Source organism: Patagioenas fasciata, chromosome 21 (assembly GCF_037038585.1).
Source record: "Patagioenas fasciata isolate bPatFas1 chromosome 21, bPatFas1.hap1, whole genome shotgun sequence".
NCBI classification, from domain to species: Eukaryota; Metazoa; Chordata; class Aves; order Columbiformes; family Columbidae; genus Patagioenas; species Patagioenas fasciata.
The window spans coordinates 2,757,805-2,775,722 of NC_092540.1; the positions used below are offsets into that span (position 1 = coordinate 2,757,805).

Sequence of the window (17,918 nt, forward strand, 5' to 3'; positions counted from 1 at the left end):
AAGACACCACGCAGCAGGGACTGTCCCACAGGGGACAGCAATATCCTGATGTTGGGAGAGCTCGATGTCCCCATGTGCTACCAGCTCATCCTCCGTGGGGCTTTGCCCTCTGCTGCTCCTCCAACCATTCCAGTCAATGAAATAGTTAATAACAAAACCAGCATCCAAACATGTGACAAAACGTGAAATCCCTTTGCTGGGTAACCCAGCAGCCACACAGAGCCCATTACAGGACAAACGCGCTGGTACATCAGTGGCTGTGGCCCCAGGGCATGGGCTACTTGCCCATCAGAGATGGAGGAGGTTGTCACCAGTCAGATCTCAGCACTTGTCACCAGTCAGATCATAGTGTGCAGAGATGGAGAGACACAGGCAGACTCTTCCCTGCAGCAACGTCAGTGAAATAGAGACGAAAATCAGTCCGTTGAGCATCACCCGAACTGTTCCTCTGCGGTTCGGCTAAATGAAAGAGTATGCCTTTTTAATGCAACATGTAATTAGAGAGTGTAAGTCACAGCCAAAAGATTTTATTGAGCCAGAGAAGTATGCGTTTGCATGAGTAATAAGAGCTGCTGCCATTGCACGAGCCAGCGGGGACAGGAACAGCCAGGACAGAGCCCCAGCCTCTCCGCTTCGGATCCGGTTGACACAAGAAGTGCTCCCAAAGCCTCCCTCTGCTGCAGAACGAAAAGATCCTTTTGCAGAGATTAAAATGAATTTATTATTTCACAGTCTGGTATTTACATCACATCTGGAGCAGGTTATTATGTACCCCATTACAAAAATGACTAAATAAGGGATGCAGGCAGCTGCCCGCACACCAGCATCCCTGGGTAGCATTGTGGCCCTGGCCCTCCCTGAGCTGGGATGTCCCTGTGGGGGTCACGGATGCCCAGGGAGGTGTTTGCCCCACTGCAATGCTCTTGTTCAGGCCACATGCCACCGACCCCACCAGCACAGCAGCCCCGAGGTCCCCAGCCCTGGTGACATCAGGAACATGGGGGTTCCATCCTCTACCCTCGAGCTGCCCAGCCAGGGGAAACTGTGCATCCCAGAGAAGGTCATGAGCTCAGCACCAGGAGATGGTACATTTTTCTTTATTTTTAATTAATGCAACAAAGCCTGGTTTGGTTTGGGTCTCTGGCTGGGTATCTGCACAGTGTCAGGCTCACCAGACCTGAGGGCTTCCCCCGCTCGTTATTCTGAAATCGGATTGCAAACACAAGCAGTGCCTGGGACTCTCACGGTAGAGTACAGAGATTAAATTCGCAGCCTGATTAACGCAGTTACCGGGGAAGGAGAAGCCAGCAGCATGCTCCAGGGAGACATTTCACCATCTCTGGGGACTGACGGGGTGTCAGACAGCTCTGGCCACATCTCTGCATCCACCGCATGTGGGCACAGCGGCCAGGTCATGGGGCAGGGAAAGCACAACGCTCTGGGGGTCGGAGCAGCCCCCCCGGTGACACAGGGTCAGGGCTGGAGATCAGCACCTGGGAACCCATCGAGCCAGGAGCTCCGAGTCAAACCGGGAAGGGTTTCACACACCATTGACTTCCCAATTCCTTATGTGATCCTGCTTAAACATCTCAGGAGATGGGGAAAAGTGATTCACAGCAATGATTTCAGCTATTTCAGAATAAAAACCATTTTGGAGGACTGCTGTATGTCGGTCTCTGTATTGTCAAGAGCTCTTGCATGACTGGAGTATTTTATTCAAGAGGATGGGAAAATGAGCCCATTTTTTGGTCAGTGAGTGTGTCCACAGGGCAGGAGGAGACCGCAGAGTGACTGGAGTCTTGCAGCTGTGCTGGGGTCCCACACTTGCAGCTTCTGGGGAAGCTGGAGCTCAGTGGATACTCCAATCCAGTACCTGGTACAGTCCCAGCAGTCGGCACAGGATAGCAACCCCAGAGCATCTCGGAGCATCCCGTCTCCATGGACACTGCCTGGGCCACATCCTGCTGCCAATGGTTCCGCAGAGCCTCGGGGACCCACGCTGGGCTGCTTGGAGGCTATCGGGTGACCTGCAGAGGAGAGGAGTGGGTAGACACCTGAAATGGGAGCAGTCCATCTCTTTGCAGTGTTACCCAACACATCCAGCCAATTCCCGCCCCATCCACAAATTGTCCATGAGCAGCCTCGGGAGATGCAAATCTCCTTTCCTCTTTGCATTCATTTGCTTGGGTGGTCATTAATGGGGTGGTGGCAAGAGGAAAAAGACAATGAGCTAAATGTAGTGTGGCGGTTATCAGTCAGTGATGGATGCCCAGGGCCAGAGGAACCTTCTTGGACATCCATAGAAACACTTGAGCATTAAAAGTGCTTTCTCTGCACAAAAATGATGGCAATCACAAAAAAAATCCCAACATGACTTAATACAATAATTTTATGGCAGGGGATGTGGGGTGAGAAAAATTGAAGCATAAGGAACGATTACACTCAACAATTTGAACAATGATTACAAAATTATGCAACTGATTAACCATGGCATATATGTAATTACTAATGAGTTTGATAAAATTTTAATTATACCTTGTTCTTTGGGGCATTCAGCAAGCCATGAAAATAATAATCATGTAGCGCTTTGTCACAGATGATTGCCTTTGGGATGTTTTCCTGGGTTTTCCATGCCCCAGGCTGGGGAAGGCACAGTCAGGCTTCCCCCCAGCACCCTGCCGGGGGACACAACATGGACATACCTTGGTTGTCTTCACTTTGTTGCCGCTACTGCAGCTCCAGCCTGAGAGGTCGGGCAGCACCTTGCACTCCTCTCCGTCGAGGCACGGCTCCATCTGGCACCACCACTTCTGCAGCACGATGGAGGCTGCGGGAGAGATGGCGTTGGTGGCCGGGCTGTGGCATGGGGGACACGGCACGGGGGGCACTGCTCTGGGTGCTGGGGTTCCAGCCCTGCTGCCTTCGAGGGGTGCAAGTGGGCAGGGGGTGCAGTGCCTCTCTCCATCACAGCCCATGTTTGCAGTGACCCAGCCTCTTTTGACCCAACTGCTCCACCTGCCTCCAAAGCACCCGGTTTTCTCTCCCTACTCCGGGTAAAGGGCCTGATGACAGCCCTGTCCTCGCTCCCAGCAAGAGCAGGGAGCACAGCGTGGTTCACTGACCTACTGCAGGCTCCTCTTACAGAGGCAACGGGACCATTTGCCACTACTCAACTCTCTTAGGCTCTTGTCATTGATGCTTCTGACATGGGTAACCAGAGAGAGCTCCCCTGACTTTGGGAAAAATGACACACACGAGCTGTTTGGGACAAGGAAAGCTGTCCCTGACAACTCATCCTGGCACTCATAGGACACCTGCTGTCAAGCAAATCAATACCATGTTGGCAGAGGCTGCAGCTGCTCCTGCTGGCTCTTCGGTGATGCCATTTGATAAAATATACATGGCTGGAGCTTTGTTCTTGGCAGGTGATGGTGCTGCACGGCTGGAGTCAAGTCCCTGCAGACGTGCAGAGATCGATGCTGCGGTGCCTGGCTCCAGTGCAGTGATGCACCGGAACAGCTTGAACCACTGGAGCACCATAAGCCACCCACGGTACAAATCCCAGGGCTGCATGGGGTGGGATAACAGAGCCACGCAGATGGAGTGTCCCCAAAATGCTCCCTCTCCCCCTCTGCAGGAGCCCCTGGGCATGTCTCCCCTGTTAATTCCAGGGGCACAGAAACTCTGCACCAGCCTGACCGATGGGGGAGCCACAGGTGGGAGGGTTCTCGGTACCTGGCTTGCGGCCACGGGGTACTCACCATCCACACAGGAGGGAGCCGCCCGTGTTGTCCCTGCCACCTGTCCCGGGAAGCAGGAGCATTTCACGGTCTGGGAGCGCTCCTCGATCTTGTTCTTGTTGCAGCACCTGTGAGCTGCAATGACCTCGCACGTGCCGGGCTCCACGTGCACTGCGGGAGAGAAACAGCCACTGTCACGCAGGGTTGTGCACGGAGCCCCCAGGCCACCTCCAGCACACCGGTCCTGCTCCTGCATCATGTTAACAGCCCTCACACCCATCCATCCTGCCCAGCAAAATTAACAGCCTCTCGCCACAGCCAAGCCAAGAGCTTTATTGAAATCAGTCAGCATATTAGTGAATTGTAGCTGATAACGAGATGCACACTTTGCTACAAAAGGGGATGCAGAGTCCCACCGCCTCTGAGCCCACCTAAAACCAACGCTCCCATCTCACCATCACGCGCCATCCTCTCGCTGGAGGACAGAGGACCAGGATGGCATTTCTGCCTTGAGGTGACACAGAAACATCACGGTGTTCATCAGAAATCTGGGCTGCTCTGCTGCTCCCCCTCCCAGCGCCATTAAAATATTAAGAAAGAAAGAAAACTAATGTGCTGGCTTATCACCTCTGGGATCGGGGTTTAGAAGCTAGTTAGCATCGCAAATCAATGACTTTCGCTGGGTAATGGCCCACACAAGCACAATACAAATTAGCCAGACAGGGCTGGAGAGACTTCATCCCCATGACCTGAGAGCAGGAGCTCCCTGCACGTCCTGTTTAATGAGCGCTGGGGGAGCGAGTGCCGAGTCAAGCACGGAGACATCCCCTGGGTCACCAGGAACAGGCTTTTATTCCTGCAGCGAGCAGGAGCCAAGCTGAGAGGGATTGGGGAAGCTGCGTTTCTGCAGCGTGCCATCCCCAAAGGCGTGCAGACAAGCACGCATCCCTCTGTCAGACCCAGCTGCTCCGTAACCTGGGCTCAGGAGGACACTGAGCCCCTTCCACACCCCGAGACGCAGGCAGGAGCCCCCTCACAGGAGCCCTCGGCTGCTGCTGGAGCAAAGGCTCAGGAAAAGGTGCGAGTGGGATGCGTGGGGCTGCAGGGAGCTGAGCAACTGCTGCTGGAGGTCACAGGATCATAGAACATCCTGAGTTGGAAGGGAGCCACAAGGATTATTGAGTCCAGCTCCTGTCCCTGCAAAGGACAACCCAAAAATTCACACCATGTGTCTGAGGACGTTGTCCAGTCTCTTCTTGAATAGTGACAGGCTTGTGGCCGTGACACCTCCCTGGGGAGCCTGTTCCAGTGCTCCAGCACCTCTGGGTGAAGAACCTTTTCCTAATGTCCAAACTGAACCTCCTCTGGCACATCTTCCTGCCATTCCCTCAGGTCGTATCACTGGTTGCCAGAGGGACCAACGCCTTGCTCCTCTTCCTCCCCTTGTGAGGAAGCTGCACACCGCAATGATGTCTCCCCTCAGTCTCCAGGCTGAACAAACTCAATGATTTTAGCCATTCCTCATACATTTTCCCCTCCAAACCCTTCACCAACTTCGTGGCCCTCCTCCAGCAGCTTTTGGAAAGCAGCCACTTCACCTTCTCAAATGAAAGCTCAACAAAACGGGATCTCTCCCCAGGCACCGGGGGAAATCCCTCTGCCTTGCAGCAGCATTTTCACAGCCCTGCTGGGAAATCCTGATCTAAATGCCACATTTCAGTTTGTCCCAGCTGGGCATGGCTGTGCCAGCTTGCAGCCCAAGCACTCCTGGTCCCTCTCCTGATCCCACCATGGCCAAGCACCAGGCAGGAGATGGAAGAGCAGGACATGAGGAGCCGCCCCAGGACCCAGCGATACCACCAGCCTGGGGACACGGCAGAGAGACATCAGCTGCTGCGTGGAAAGGCCACATTCCAATGTGAACGTGGGCAGTGACAACACCGCTTATCCCTCGCAGGCTGCTCTGGGTGAGCCACACACCCCTGCACCCGCCGGCACATGGAGAGGATGGGCTGTGCAATTACCACGGCTTTAATTGGGCTTTATTTATTGTTATTTCATGGTCATTTTTCTTTTAATGAACCATCGCTTTTCATTTCTGCCCATAATAATTACACAATTACCTATCCTGGAAGTATTTTGTAATAGCATCTCTGGCCATAAATTTTATCCTCCCGTTTAAATGCCATCATAATTCAGCTTTAATGATAATTTCCATTCTTTTTGTATGCAGAAATGGTAGACTTCGGTGACAGCGAGAAGGAAAGCAACTCATTACAGAACAAACATGACTGTTTTGCCCTGGTTTTATGGTTAATGGGATCGTTCAAATTATCTGAGGAATCCTTGGCTTTGGCTGACCATGAACCCCCATTCCCACCACGCTCTGGTCCAGGACCACAAGGAGTCCCTCACCCACCCCACACACTCCAAAAAGAGGTTTTTATACCCTCCAACTCCTTCAGTGCTCACACTTAGTTGTGGTTTTAACTCATTTTTATAAAAGCCTTCCTGCAAAGCTTCATTAGCAGAGCTCTTCCCAGGGGGAAGGGCCAGACGACCCCTCTGCTCCCTCTCACTTCTGCTCTCTGGCTTCTCATTTTCAGCTAATTTACAAAGGTTCAGCCGAGGGAAAGCCAGGCAGAACTGAGAAATCGCTCATTACAGCCGTGCAATAAGAGCTCGCTAACACACCAGAGCCCTTTTAATTTGCTCAAAAAGGTGCAGCACGGAGATAAAGCAAAAATTCAGCTGTGGCTGAGTACCACAGCAGCTCGGTGCCGGACCCGCGGGCACCCACTGTGTCCCTGCCGGTCGCACCAAGGGATCACAGCCATCCTGGGCAGGTGTGCAGACAGAAAGAAGATGCTCCCACCAGCACAGACAGACATGGTTCATCTCCGGCTTGTGCCTTGCCCCCAGCTATCCAAGCACAGCATGGGGGGGACGCAAAACCCAGAGCAGATGAGAGATGCTCTCACTGACAGGACCCTGTACCAGGCTGCAGGGAGCACAAAGGGCAGATGCGAGCTTCACCACAGAAAGGTTCAGAAAGCCTTTGTCTTTCTTCCAAAGCAGAGAGCTTTCCTTTGAGCCTGTCCGAGCCCAGGCAGCTGCTGCTCCGTGTCGGGCAGCAAATTGCAGTGTCCTGGGTAGAGCTGCCACCCAGGAGCTCGGTGCATGTGGACGGATGGCCCATCGCCCACAGCCAGGCTGCTCCTTGTGCTGAGCAGCAGGAAACTTCCGACCAGATAGGACTGCAAATGCAAATCGGATGGTGCGTTTAACAGCAAGAGCAGGAAAGCCCCAGAGAGCCTGGGACAAGTTCCAGAGCCTCTGGCATGTCTCTCCCTCCCATTTTTCTGGTATTTCCCCACTGGAACCATTAAAAACCAACCAAACAAAAAAATCTTATCTCGTGGAACCATAAAAGCATCGTAAGAGCACACGGCTTTTGAATCCTGCATGCAAAAATAAAAGAAAAACGCTGTCCTACTCTGGCTGACCTTTAAGTGAGCGGCAGAACATGGGGTTTTTTATGGTATAACCTGAAATGACACATTTGGTGTGTCTCAGGGAGGTCTTGGGCACTGCTCCACATGTTCAGTGTAAAATATCACCCTGCGTGCTGGTGGGGAGTTGTAAAATAAAGAGAAATTGGATACATGGAACTGCCCAAACCCTCCTGTGAACACCAGGACCGAGCAGCAGCGGCGTGAGCGATCTGTGCTCCCTGCCCGCAACAACTCTACTACTAATACGCACTAAATAATTAAGGTCTTAAAATCACTCCTACCTTAGATGCATTTATTATTTAAGGGGGTTTTGGAGAGAAGCAAGCTTGTTTTTATTGCTCATTATCACTGTGTGTCAGCTGGGATTTTTTACTACCTTGTCACTTCAAGACTCCACATCATGCTCTGTCCCCCTTCGTTGCACGTGCAAGTGTGTGCACACGCATGAGCTGCCCGTGCAAAGCCCATCACTTCACACTTGGAAGCAGACAACCAAATGTCTGGGCTGTGTTGAGCACGGCTGCAAGTTTTCTGCCACCATGCGAGAGATGGATCAACACCCAACCTGTGGTGCTTCCCATCACCCAGCGCAGCTCCTGCCTCATCTGGAGAGGGTGGCTCAGGAAAATGTTCCATGTGGACGTAAAGGCTGCACATAGAATCATAGAAAGTCCTGACCTGGAAGGGGCTCACAAGGATCATTGAGTCCATTGATTCCCTGCATAGGACAACCCCAAAATTCACACCATGTGTCTGAAGGAGAAACCAAGACTTCACCAAACAAGATGCAATCTTGCAGAAGCATCTCACAAATAAGCGCCACTGAGCTGCTGTCTTCACTCTGAGCAGCGATGCACTGACCAGTAAATCTCTCTTACGAGATAATCAGAAATCAGTGCTCTCCATTCACTCAGAAAAACCTCATTTCCCCAAAGCAAATCCCAGCTGACTAAACGTCTTTACTTCTGCCCTGGGTTGAGTGATGAATGCGAACAAAGGCGAAGATGGCACTTTGATTATCAGCGTTACAGGGGTTTAGCTGAAGATGCTGGGGCCACCTTTGTGGGAGCCATATCCAGCCAAGCAAGCCCTGTTCAGCCTGTAGAGCTCACCACGTTACATGGGGGATTAAATTGCTGGTGAATCATTCTTCACCAAGGAGTCTTCTATTGCATTTCCAAATGACTTAATCTCTGCACTTGATTCATGTGGCTGTTTAAATCCAACCATGTACCCCAAGAAGCATCGCTTGGTGTGGACATATCACTGTCCCCACGTGCTGGTGGCCACAAGTGATGCAATTTCCACAGCCAGATGTTCACAGTGTGGTGTTTCCATGCATGGCCAACACAGGGTCTGCACATGGGCTTCCTGTTCAAGAAATTCATGAGTTTGGGGGCTCTGAAACCTCGTGGCCACATTGTCACAAATAAAAACGTTCCTTTGCTATCACTCATTTTTAAGTGCCATACCTGGTTTTAGTTGTGGACAAACACAATGCTCTAAATGGCTGAAAGGACTGGATACGTCCCTCCTGTTCTGTACATAATCCATCAGCATCACTGATCCTGCGGGTCACAGGCATCAGGGGTACAGATACCCCCATTTGCAAAATTCTTATAGTGCCAGGAATCCAGGATGTAGAGAAAGAAATCATGTTAATATAGACACAGAGCGGGGTTCAACTTCTAAGTATTTGCTCCTGGTATGCCCTCTTTGCTGTGGGTTACAATTTGCTTGAGTAAGAAGTGCAAGATTTGGTCCACAGTGGATAAGTCTGTGTGAGTGAAAAATCCCCAGCTCTCTGGCTGCAAGCAGGTGAATACACGAGCTCCTCATGTATGGAGTGAGATTTATACATAATTCACACCCCAGGAAGGCACTGAGGCATTTGCACTTTGAACCTGGGGGAGCTGCTGGTGCCAAAAAATCATTCCAGAAGCGACTGAGGAGTTTTTATCTTCTCTTGCGCTTGCTACAGGTTAGAAAGAGGGGAAGGAAGGTAACTGCTGACTCGTGGGCTGAGGGAGCCACTCTGGAAGATGCGTTTTGGTTTTAAGCAATGAGGGAGGGGATTATAGGATTAGAACTGCTTTAACTGGCAGGCAAAAATGACAGAAATAGGACAGGGTTAGGTGTGGGGTCAGGCACACGAATAATTGCAAATTAACCCTTAAATGCCTTCTTTTCTCAACATGGGCACCAGGGGCAGACGGCACGTGCCCTGGGATCGCTCTGGACTCTGAGCACTCACCTCTGCTGCCAGCAACATCGGCTTCAACCCCATCATCCTCACACCCTCCCTCTCATGGGGGACGGGAAACCCCAGCCCTGGACCAGGGGACCGTCCCCACCTCTGGCAGGACATGCACGAAGGGCTGAGCGTGACTTCTCAGCTGCTTCTCTTCTCGAAACACAAACTTCAACCATTGGTTCACATAACCCCTCCAAAGAAGATAAATCACATGGATAGCACAAACCAGCATCCCAGCATAGACACACAGAGTGGGACCTCAAAGCCACTGCTGGAAATGACAAATCCACAGCCCAGAGGCCAGGCTGTGCTTTCCATCGATACCTCCAGTTCTGCATCAGTTTATACTTGTTTCAAGTTGATCTTTACAACCAGAGGGCTGAAAATCTGCACTTCTGATGAAAGCCTAAAGTGGAGAGCACCCATTGCATAACAAGCATTGTTTGTGACACCCACTGCAACTTCAATGGAAAGAGTTATGGCTCGCTGCTCACAGATCAAGAATTACCTCAGTAATACCCTGAAAACATAGATACGTCTCAGATTTTGCTACAGACACGAAGAAATTTGCTTTTCAGCTCCTCAGACTAGCTAGGCTCACCAAGCAAGAGTTTAAGTGCCCCAGATTAAGTATTTCCAAGTCGCAACTCCAAGGAACATCTTTACTGCTCTACAGCTCCAGGTTCCTGCTTGTCCCCAAGGAGCAGCCCAGGGGGTTTCCTGCACGTATGGACACAATGCAAATCCCACGTCTGTCTCCACAGCACTGAAGAGAAAAGAGCAGTGCCCCTCAGCATCTTTGTTGGATTCTGCCCTGCACCTTCAGCGCACTCATCCTCATCACCTGGACTCCGCACTCCCCTGGGCCCTTGGCCTCTGGTCCCCAGAGAGATGCTCACCAAGACCAGAGACCACCTGCACTTGTCCTCCCACCCAGAAGTGATGGACAGCAAACATCTCGGCCCCATGTAACCCCCACGGAGACCCCAGGGTACCACCAGCATCACAGGGCGATGGCACGCGGGTAGCGAGGATGTCGCTTCCCCTACCTGAATGGCTTCTGTGATGGGTGGAGGCCAGCGTCAGTCTTCCCCACAGCGTGGTAAGGCAGAGAGTGAGCACGAAAACCCATTTGCTCAGGCTTTGTATGTCTCTCTCACTCATTCTACCAAGAACAAGAAGAGACGGGTGGAGGAAGAGGGGCTGAGGAGGGTTAAGAGGTGCAGCCCCCACATACAGATGCTGCTGCATGGAGTGATGCAGCCCCCAAACGTGCATGGTCACCGGGGTGACCCATCTGCAGGGACATGGCCCTGGGAGACAAGACACACACCCAGGATTCACCCACCACCCTTGGATGGGCTTCAGCATCACCAGCCATTGCAACAGAAGGACAGAAGGAAATGCCAGCAGCACAGACGAGCGATAGTTACCTTTTACTGGGGATTCACACCAGCGCCTGCGCATCTGCCAACCCCGGGGAGGCCAGGTCTCTGCGGAGGGCAGACATCAGCGCATCTGAAAGGAGAGACAGAAACCTTGGGGACACCCTGGGGCTCAGCCAGCCCCACGCCAGCACACATCGCACACCCCAAAACCCCCCCGGGAACTCAGCCCGTCACCCTGCTCACCCCCATTTAACAACACTGACTGTGCTTCAGAGGAGTCGCTGCTGATCGTACGGTTGAGAGCGCGAAATCAGGCCTGGTATAGTATGTTATTAACGCAGATCACAAATGCTAAATACAGACCCGGAGCGTGTGGGAAGAGCCGGAGTAAATCGGTGTGAGTCATGCCCAGATATTGGCTTTTCCGTGCGCGGTTCCAGGTTCTCGTCACCCTTGCGTCACCAAAGTCCCTTGCAGTGATGCCCAAGGTTTGGCTCTCACGGGCTGGGAACTTTGCAAAGCGCTCACAGACAGACAGACAGACGGCACCATCTGCCCCAGGGCCCAGCGTGACAACTCTTTCCAGGAAGAAACTGTTCTCAATATTCAATCTAAACCTCCCCTGGTGCAACTTGAGGCTGTTTCCTCTTGTTCTGTCACTTGTTCCTTGGGAGAAGGGGCAGTGGCCCCGCTGCCCACACCCCCAGCCAGGGGATGCTGATGGGGACCAGGCAAACCCAGGTTGCTGGGAGAAGATACCTTTAATTTTCTATCATCTACATTTCTATCTGCTCTGACCCAGGCTGAGACAGTGAAACAGCCTCGTATAATGAAGTGCCAGAATAGAAAATGCTGACATTTTTTAATCAAAACAAAGTGATTTAAGGTGGCAAAAGGGCATTTCTTGTTTTGAAGCATCTCCAAATGAATCGCTCCGTTTTAAACTGGCATTTCAAAAGGAAAAATGTTTCATTCCAAAATGCTGATTTAAAATGATTTTGATTCTTCCAGTTGGAAAAAAATAGATACATAAATTAGAAAAATGTCACCAAAAAATGTTGACATTTGCCCAGAGAGGAAGATAACTTTTCAAAAAAAGACATATTTTATGCTAGCAAATAATTTAGAGGTAAGAAAATACTCCTGATTAATGGTGTGGGGTAGTCAGCTTGAGGAGGAGCAGACTGCAGCATGGTGAGGGAGGGCATGGACACACGGATGTCCCACTGTCCTCTCTGGCTCCATCCCTGCCCACCCGGTGCCAAGGGACAGCAGGACCCTCGCTCAGGTTACACCCCCTGCTGCTGCCCCAGCCCCCTCGAGTCACTGCATCCCCAGAACAGCCCTGAAATGGCTTAATTTGCAAGAAAACTATCGCTCCTTGAAGTGGCTACGAGCTGATGTGACAGGACGGCACCAACTCTCTCGTGTAAAGCCGTATTTAAGCGATTTGCAGCGCTCCGGTGGGGCTGTCGGCAGAATCGGCGCTGCAAGAGGCTTCCTCGGAGCGGGGATTTTCACACAACAGCCTGGGCTGTCCAAGTCCCTTCAGAGATGTCACAGCCCGTCGTGTGAACATTGATGGTAGCTTAAAACACGTACTGTTTCCTCAATGAAAAAGTAAACGGTTCCCTCTGGGTTGCTCAGCCCTTGATGTGAATCCGACCCCCCCTGGCTCCAAGCTCCTTTCAGGCAGTTCAGAGATCAGAAGGTCTCCCCTCAGCTCCTGTTCTCCAGCTGAACCCCCCAGCTCCCTCAGCCGCTCCCGTCACACTTGTGCTCCAGCCCCTTCCCCAGCTCCGTTCCCTTCTCTCAACTCGCTCCAGCACCTCAAGGACTTTCATGTCATGAAGCGCCCCAAATGTCTCAGCTGGACCAAAAAACAGGTTCATCGCTGGCCCCCTCCATCCCACACATGACAAGGATGCACTCCCAGTGTAAACTATATTTAGCTCGGAAAGGCTGAGCTGTTTGCTATAGCCAAGGAAGCATAAATAAATCAGGGAGTTATCAATAATGCAGCCCGCACTGTCCACGCTGCACTCAAAAGTGAAGGGATGGTGCCAAGCGGTAGGAGCCAAACTGATGGCCAGAGGGAGCATGTGGGGTTTGGGGAGCATGTGGGAGCACGAGGCTGAGGCGCCACCCCCAGCAGCAGCCGCTGGAGCGATGCTCCTCTCCACAGTGATGCCAGCACAGGCGCTCGGGGCTCCCACTCATGCACAAACTCCCGTTAGAAAACACAGCTTTGCAGAAATTGCTATTTTGACAGTTATCAACCTCCATCATCGTGAGACTCCGACTACAAATGTTTGGTCTGACTTGAAATTTTTCAGCCTGGAATGTCATTTTGAAACGAAGAGTGGCATTCCGGCACATCAAAGCACTTAATTTTGATTGAAAACAACTATATTCTCTCTTCTGTTACGTTCTGTTTGGAATTTTACGGAATTTTTCATTAACATTTTTTGTTAGCAGCTCCACGCTGTCCTCCCAGACCCTGGTCACAGGAACTAGAGCAGTTTTCCTCCTTCATCATTAAAGCCACACGTAGAACTGCCATCCTGCAGCCCCGACTGCTCCTCCGCAGCTCGGCCTGAACGCAGCCCTGCACCCCACGCTGCTAATGAGGGACTCTCTGTCGTGCCAAATTATGCTCCAAGTCCTGCCGGTCTGGAGCATTGTTTGCAGAAGTCTATGTGAGCTGGATAATTATAGTTAGCAGAAATCCACCCAAAAAGAGAAACAGAGCGAGGTGGAGGAGACCAGCACACCGGCTGGTCGTCTGTGCTGGGTGACATGAGCCCTCCCCAACAGTGTCAATGTTTGTGCACACCTGGTCCTATGGTTCTGCCAGTTTTCCAAAAGCTGTTTTCATACTCCTGCTGTTTCAGGACTTCTTGGAATGTGAGCACCTTCATTTGGTGCAGATTTCGGCCCGATGGAGCACAGCTCGTGGCTCTGCTGTGCCGGGCAGCCCCGTGTCACAGAGCAGGGTGGACACCTGGCCAGAGCCCAGCAGGCACAAAACCTTTCCATGATGTTGGAGATGTTATGCTGCCTGTTGGAGCAGGGTGATTTTATTTTAATACTTCCCTGAAGCAAAAGGTCAGACTGTCTTAGCAAATGCCCCACTGTGCAGGAGCACCCTGTGCATCCCTGCCATGCCACGCGGCTACCTGTCAAACCTTGTGCCAAACCTCACGACAACAGCAGCCAAACTGATCCTGGTTTGTGTAAGAGGCAGGGCTGGACCCCCCGACCACACTGCCTGGCCCATGCCCACAGGAAAGGTGTCCTTCCCTCACCCCGAAGCACAGCTCTGTGGGCTGCACAACAGGCGATGGCATCCGCACAGAGAAGCTGCTGAGCCTCCCGAGAAGCTGACACCTCCTTGATAGATCCTGACAAGCAAGGAGACACCTCCACAGCCCCCTGGGAAGGCACGGCATGGAGCTGGGGCAGCGGCTGGCGTGCCCACTCAGATCTGCACTGATGGAAGCTTCATGCAGTAGCTCTCACACTCTCCTACGCTCTGTCCTCCCCCAACGCTGCACTGCTCCTCCCCAAAGGGAAACCCCACAGCAGCAGGAGGTATTGCCCTCCAACTTGGCAAAGAGGTGGCTGGGGAACTCATGGAAATGCAGAGGACTCCTTCCCCTGAGCGTGCTCTCTCCTCCTCTTCTCTCTGCTGATTTATTTCCAGCTCCTTGCTCATTCCTCCAGCATCTGCAGCATTTCCTTCCCAGCCAAGGTGAGCGGGGGGGGGGTTAACTCTAATTCCACCCAAGCACAGGCCTGTTCCTGCTCCTTCACTTGGTGAATCCCACCACCCTGCTGCCACTGGCACTTTGAAGGTCAGCTCTGCTGACAGCTCGAACTTTAGATTCATCCAGTGCCAGGAACCTGTCTCTGGCAGAGCGTGGCCATCGTCCGGGGTGTTGAAACCCAAAGTCAACAGCAGCTCAGTCAGTCTTGTCAGTGAAGAAAAGCAGAGGACTTGATAGCTCAAACTGTTTTCCCAGGAGATACAACAGCTCACCTGGGCAGTGTCTTTGCTGGCGTGTGGGTGTCCCAGCACAGATGAGCTCTTCCAGGGTGAGGGTACCTGCACATTGAATAGCCCCTCAAGCCTCACGCGGCATCAAAATGGATGGCTAATGGTAGGAGGAGACTTCTGCTCAACACCATGATATGGGACTGCTCCTGCTGCCCTCCAGAACACAACCGGCACAACTCATGCTCTCCTGAGCCTCCCCTCGCCGGTGAGGGGGACACCTGGTCCATGCAAGCTGCTCCCCACCCCGCACCCCTCGAGCCAAGAGCACAGAGGCTCCCCTGCCCCACTGCAGCCTGGCCCTGGCCAGAACCAAACCCACCTCAGCTGAAGGAGATCCAGCAGGGAGGAACAAAGCAGAGGAAGGCTAAAGCCCACATGGCATCCCGTCCTGCCTGAAGCTCTGACTGCAGGGACCGGCTTGCCCCAAAGGCAGACAGCGCTTGGTCTTGATTTGCCCTTCCAGGGTGAAGAAACATTTTTGGCTGCTGTAACCTCAGAGCTCGCCAGCAAGTGCTTTGCCTCCCAAAACCACAAGCAGCTTTGCAGAGCTGGTGGAATCATTTCACCAGAGATAAACTGCACCCTTGGCTAGAGCTCACCCCCGTAGCAGGACCTTGCCAGACCCAGGCCCCTCTCGGGGAGAGTACCCCCTCCCATGGCCACTGCCCCCCTCGCAGGGCGACCAGGAGCCGGAGGTGACCCCTTCTTTTGGAGTCACCTGTAACGGAGCGCACCGCGGGAGCTGGCGCGGACAAACTTATTGCCAATACCCACCCGAGCCCCGCACTGTGCCCCGGGCCGCCGGAGACCGGCGCAGCGCGGGGGGTCGGAAACCTCGCACGGCCCCGGGGGGCGACACGGGACTGGGACACGCTGCACCCGGGCCCGGAGCGTGCTCCGCTGTGGAGCCCAGACCGGTGTTCCCGATGCCCACGGCCACGCCGAGCCCGGTGGCTCCCCCGGCGGTACCCCCGTCAGGGCTCAGCCCGCAGCGGGACGGGTGCGACATCCCCTCGCACCGCCCCAGGGACCGGGCACACCGACAGCGCTGCCGCTGCGCCGCGCTCGGCACCGACCCGGAGGTCTCGTCCCACCCCAAACTTTCGCGTCCGAACCGCACGTACCTGCCGGTGCCGTCCGTGCGGACCGGGGCCGCCGCTGCCCATGGCCGCCGTCCGGCCGCTCCGCCGGGTCAGCGCCGCGTCCGCGGGCCGCTGCGGCCGGGGGCCGCTGGCATCGCCGGGCGGCGGCGGCGCCGGCAGCGCTGGGCTCGGTGCGGGGCTGGGCTGGGCGGGGGCGGCGGAGCCGAGTGGCCCCGGTACCCGAGAAGATGCGCAGCGCCGCCTGCCGCCAACTGCCGCCCCGGGACCGGCACCAGCGATCCCGGGCTCGCACCCACCCACCCGACCTCCGGTTACTGCTGGAAGGATGCTGCCCCGCCCCAATTAGCCCCGTGTTCATTAGTGGAGCCAGCAGGGAGGACAGCTAATTCACCTGAAAATCAATTTTCTCCTAAAAAAGGTGTGATGGTACTATATGGTACAGGGACGGACAGACAGACTATCAGCCCCACTCGCCAAATCACAGAATGTTAGGGATTGGAAGGGACCTCAAAAGATCATCTAGTCCACTACCCCCACTGGACAAGAAACTCCTAGATGAGGTTACATGGGAAGGCATCCAGGCAGGTTTCGAATGTCTCCAAAGAAGGAGACTCCTGCCACACTCTCCTTCTCAAAGCAGGAGCTTGGCTTTCATCTCAACACACCAAAACATGGAGCTTTCCTGGAGCAAAGAACAGCTAAAATCTCAGTACCGACCCAAACTCAGCCCTGCAGGAGACTCCCAGCCTGACACAGGGGACCCTGACACCCTTCTGGGGCTTTTGTTGACCCAAAGAAGCTCTAGACTGGCCCAATAGACCCCACCCAGGGCACCTCCAAACACAGATCCACATGTACTATGTGACAACTGGCAGTAACAGGTCATAAAACATCACCAAACAGCAAAAGCAAGGGCTGAATTTTCACAGCAGTTGCTCTCAGGAGTTAGTCCCCCAGCCTCTGGACAGCTGATACAAGAGGCTGGGATCACATCAAACTCATTTTCTTTACTCAAAACCAATTGTGTATCCATGAAAGCATTTGTTTTCTGCAGACAGCTCAGCATTTACTCCTGGACCTTTCACACCACTGCTCAGCTGGAAGCACTGAATGATTTCCAAGACCAACCTGAGTTACAGGTCAATGGGAGCTGTTCAGACAAACCACATGTGGGCAGTTTGCAAATCTCCCAGCTATTTTCTTCCCCTGTCCCCACCCAGCCACCAGCCCTTGGTTTTAAAGTTCTACTCCCAGTTTTAAGAGGCCCATGATAAGAACAGATTTCTTTGCTCTTTTATCTGAGGGAACTGAGCTCTTGTTCCCCCTTTTTAGAGCCAAAATTGGCTTATGTAAAACTCCAATTAATCAGGCTTGGTTGCACAAAAGGGAAAAGCTTCACAAGATTAACCAAAACCCCAGTAATAAGATACTAAGGAAATACAAGCACCTCATTCTTCAAATCAGAGGGTTTTAATAATAATGGCAAAAATCAATATGAAACCAAACTAAATGTGCTATTTGTATTCATCGGGTAATTTCATAGAGAGTCTGCCAATTCAGGTCTCCATTGCTATGATAAGTAAATACAAACATATTACTTTTCAGATCTCAAAGTTTTAATGGAAATGATCAAGAGCAAATGCAATCAAAAACTACCTTTCACACCAGCCAAATTCCAATTAAATTAGGCCAGATTATTCAATAAGGAAGCCTTCAAAACCCAAGCTCTTTATTGATGCAACAGTACAGAAATACAAACGTGCTGCTTTCCGGATCACAGCGTTTCAATGCAGGGGAAGAATTAAGACTTTGGAAAAACCGATTTCATTTAAATTCCGCGAAGTGAACACAGTATTTC

General features: G+C 52.7%; 1 protein-coding gene across 2 annotated transcripts; it reads right to left on the reverse strand.

Annotated features, from left to right (window-relative positions):
* Nucleotides 1–511: 511 nt before the first annotated feature.
* Nucleotides 512–16,216, reverse strand: TAFA3 (TAFA chemokine like family member 3). Of its 2 annotated transcripts, none has more exons than XM_065854501.2 (6): nucleotides 16,082–16,216; nucleotides 10,943–11,027; nucleotides 10,559–10,674; nucleotides 3,762–3,911; nucleotides 2,703–2,827; nucleotides 512–2,027 (listed from the first exon to the last, which is right to left on the reverse strand). In XM_065854501.2, exons 3-6 carry the CDS (start codon nucleotides 10,671–10,673, stop codon nucleotides 2,016–2,018), a joined length of 402 nt encoding a protein of 133 aa, XP_065710573.1. In that variant the 5' UTR covers nucleotide 10,674; nucleotides 10,943–11,027; nucleotides 16,082–16,216; the 3' UTR covers nucleotides 512–2,015. The 2 variants fall into 2 exon arrangements, with proteins under 2 accessions (XP_065710573.1, XP_071673787.1); XM_071817686.1 differs by lacking the exon at nucleotides 16,082–16,216 and adding an exon at nucleotides 15,277–15,547.
* Nucleotides 16,217–17,918: the final 1,702 nt, after the last annotated feature.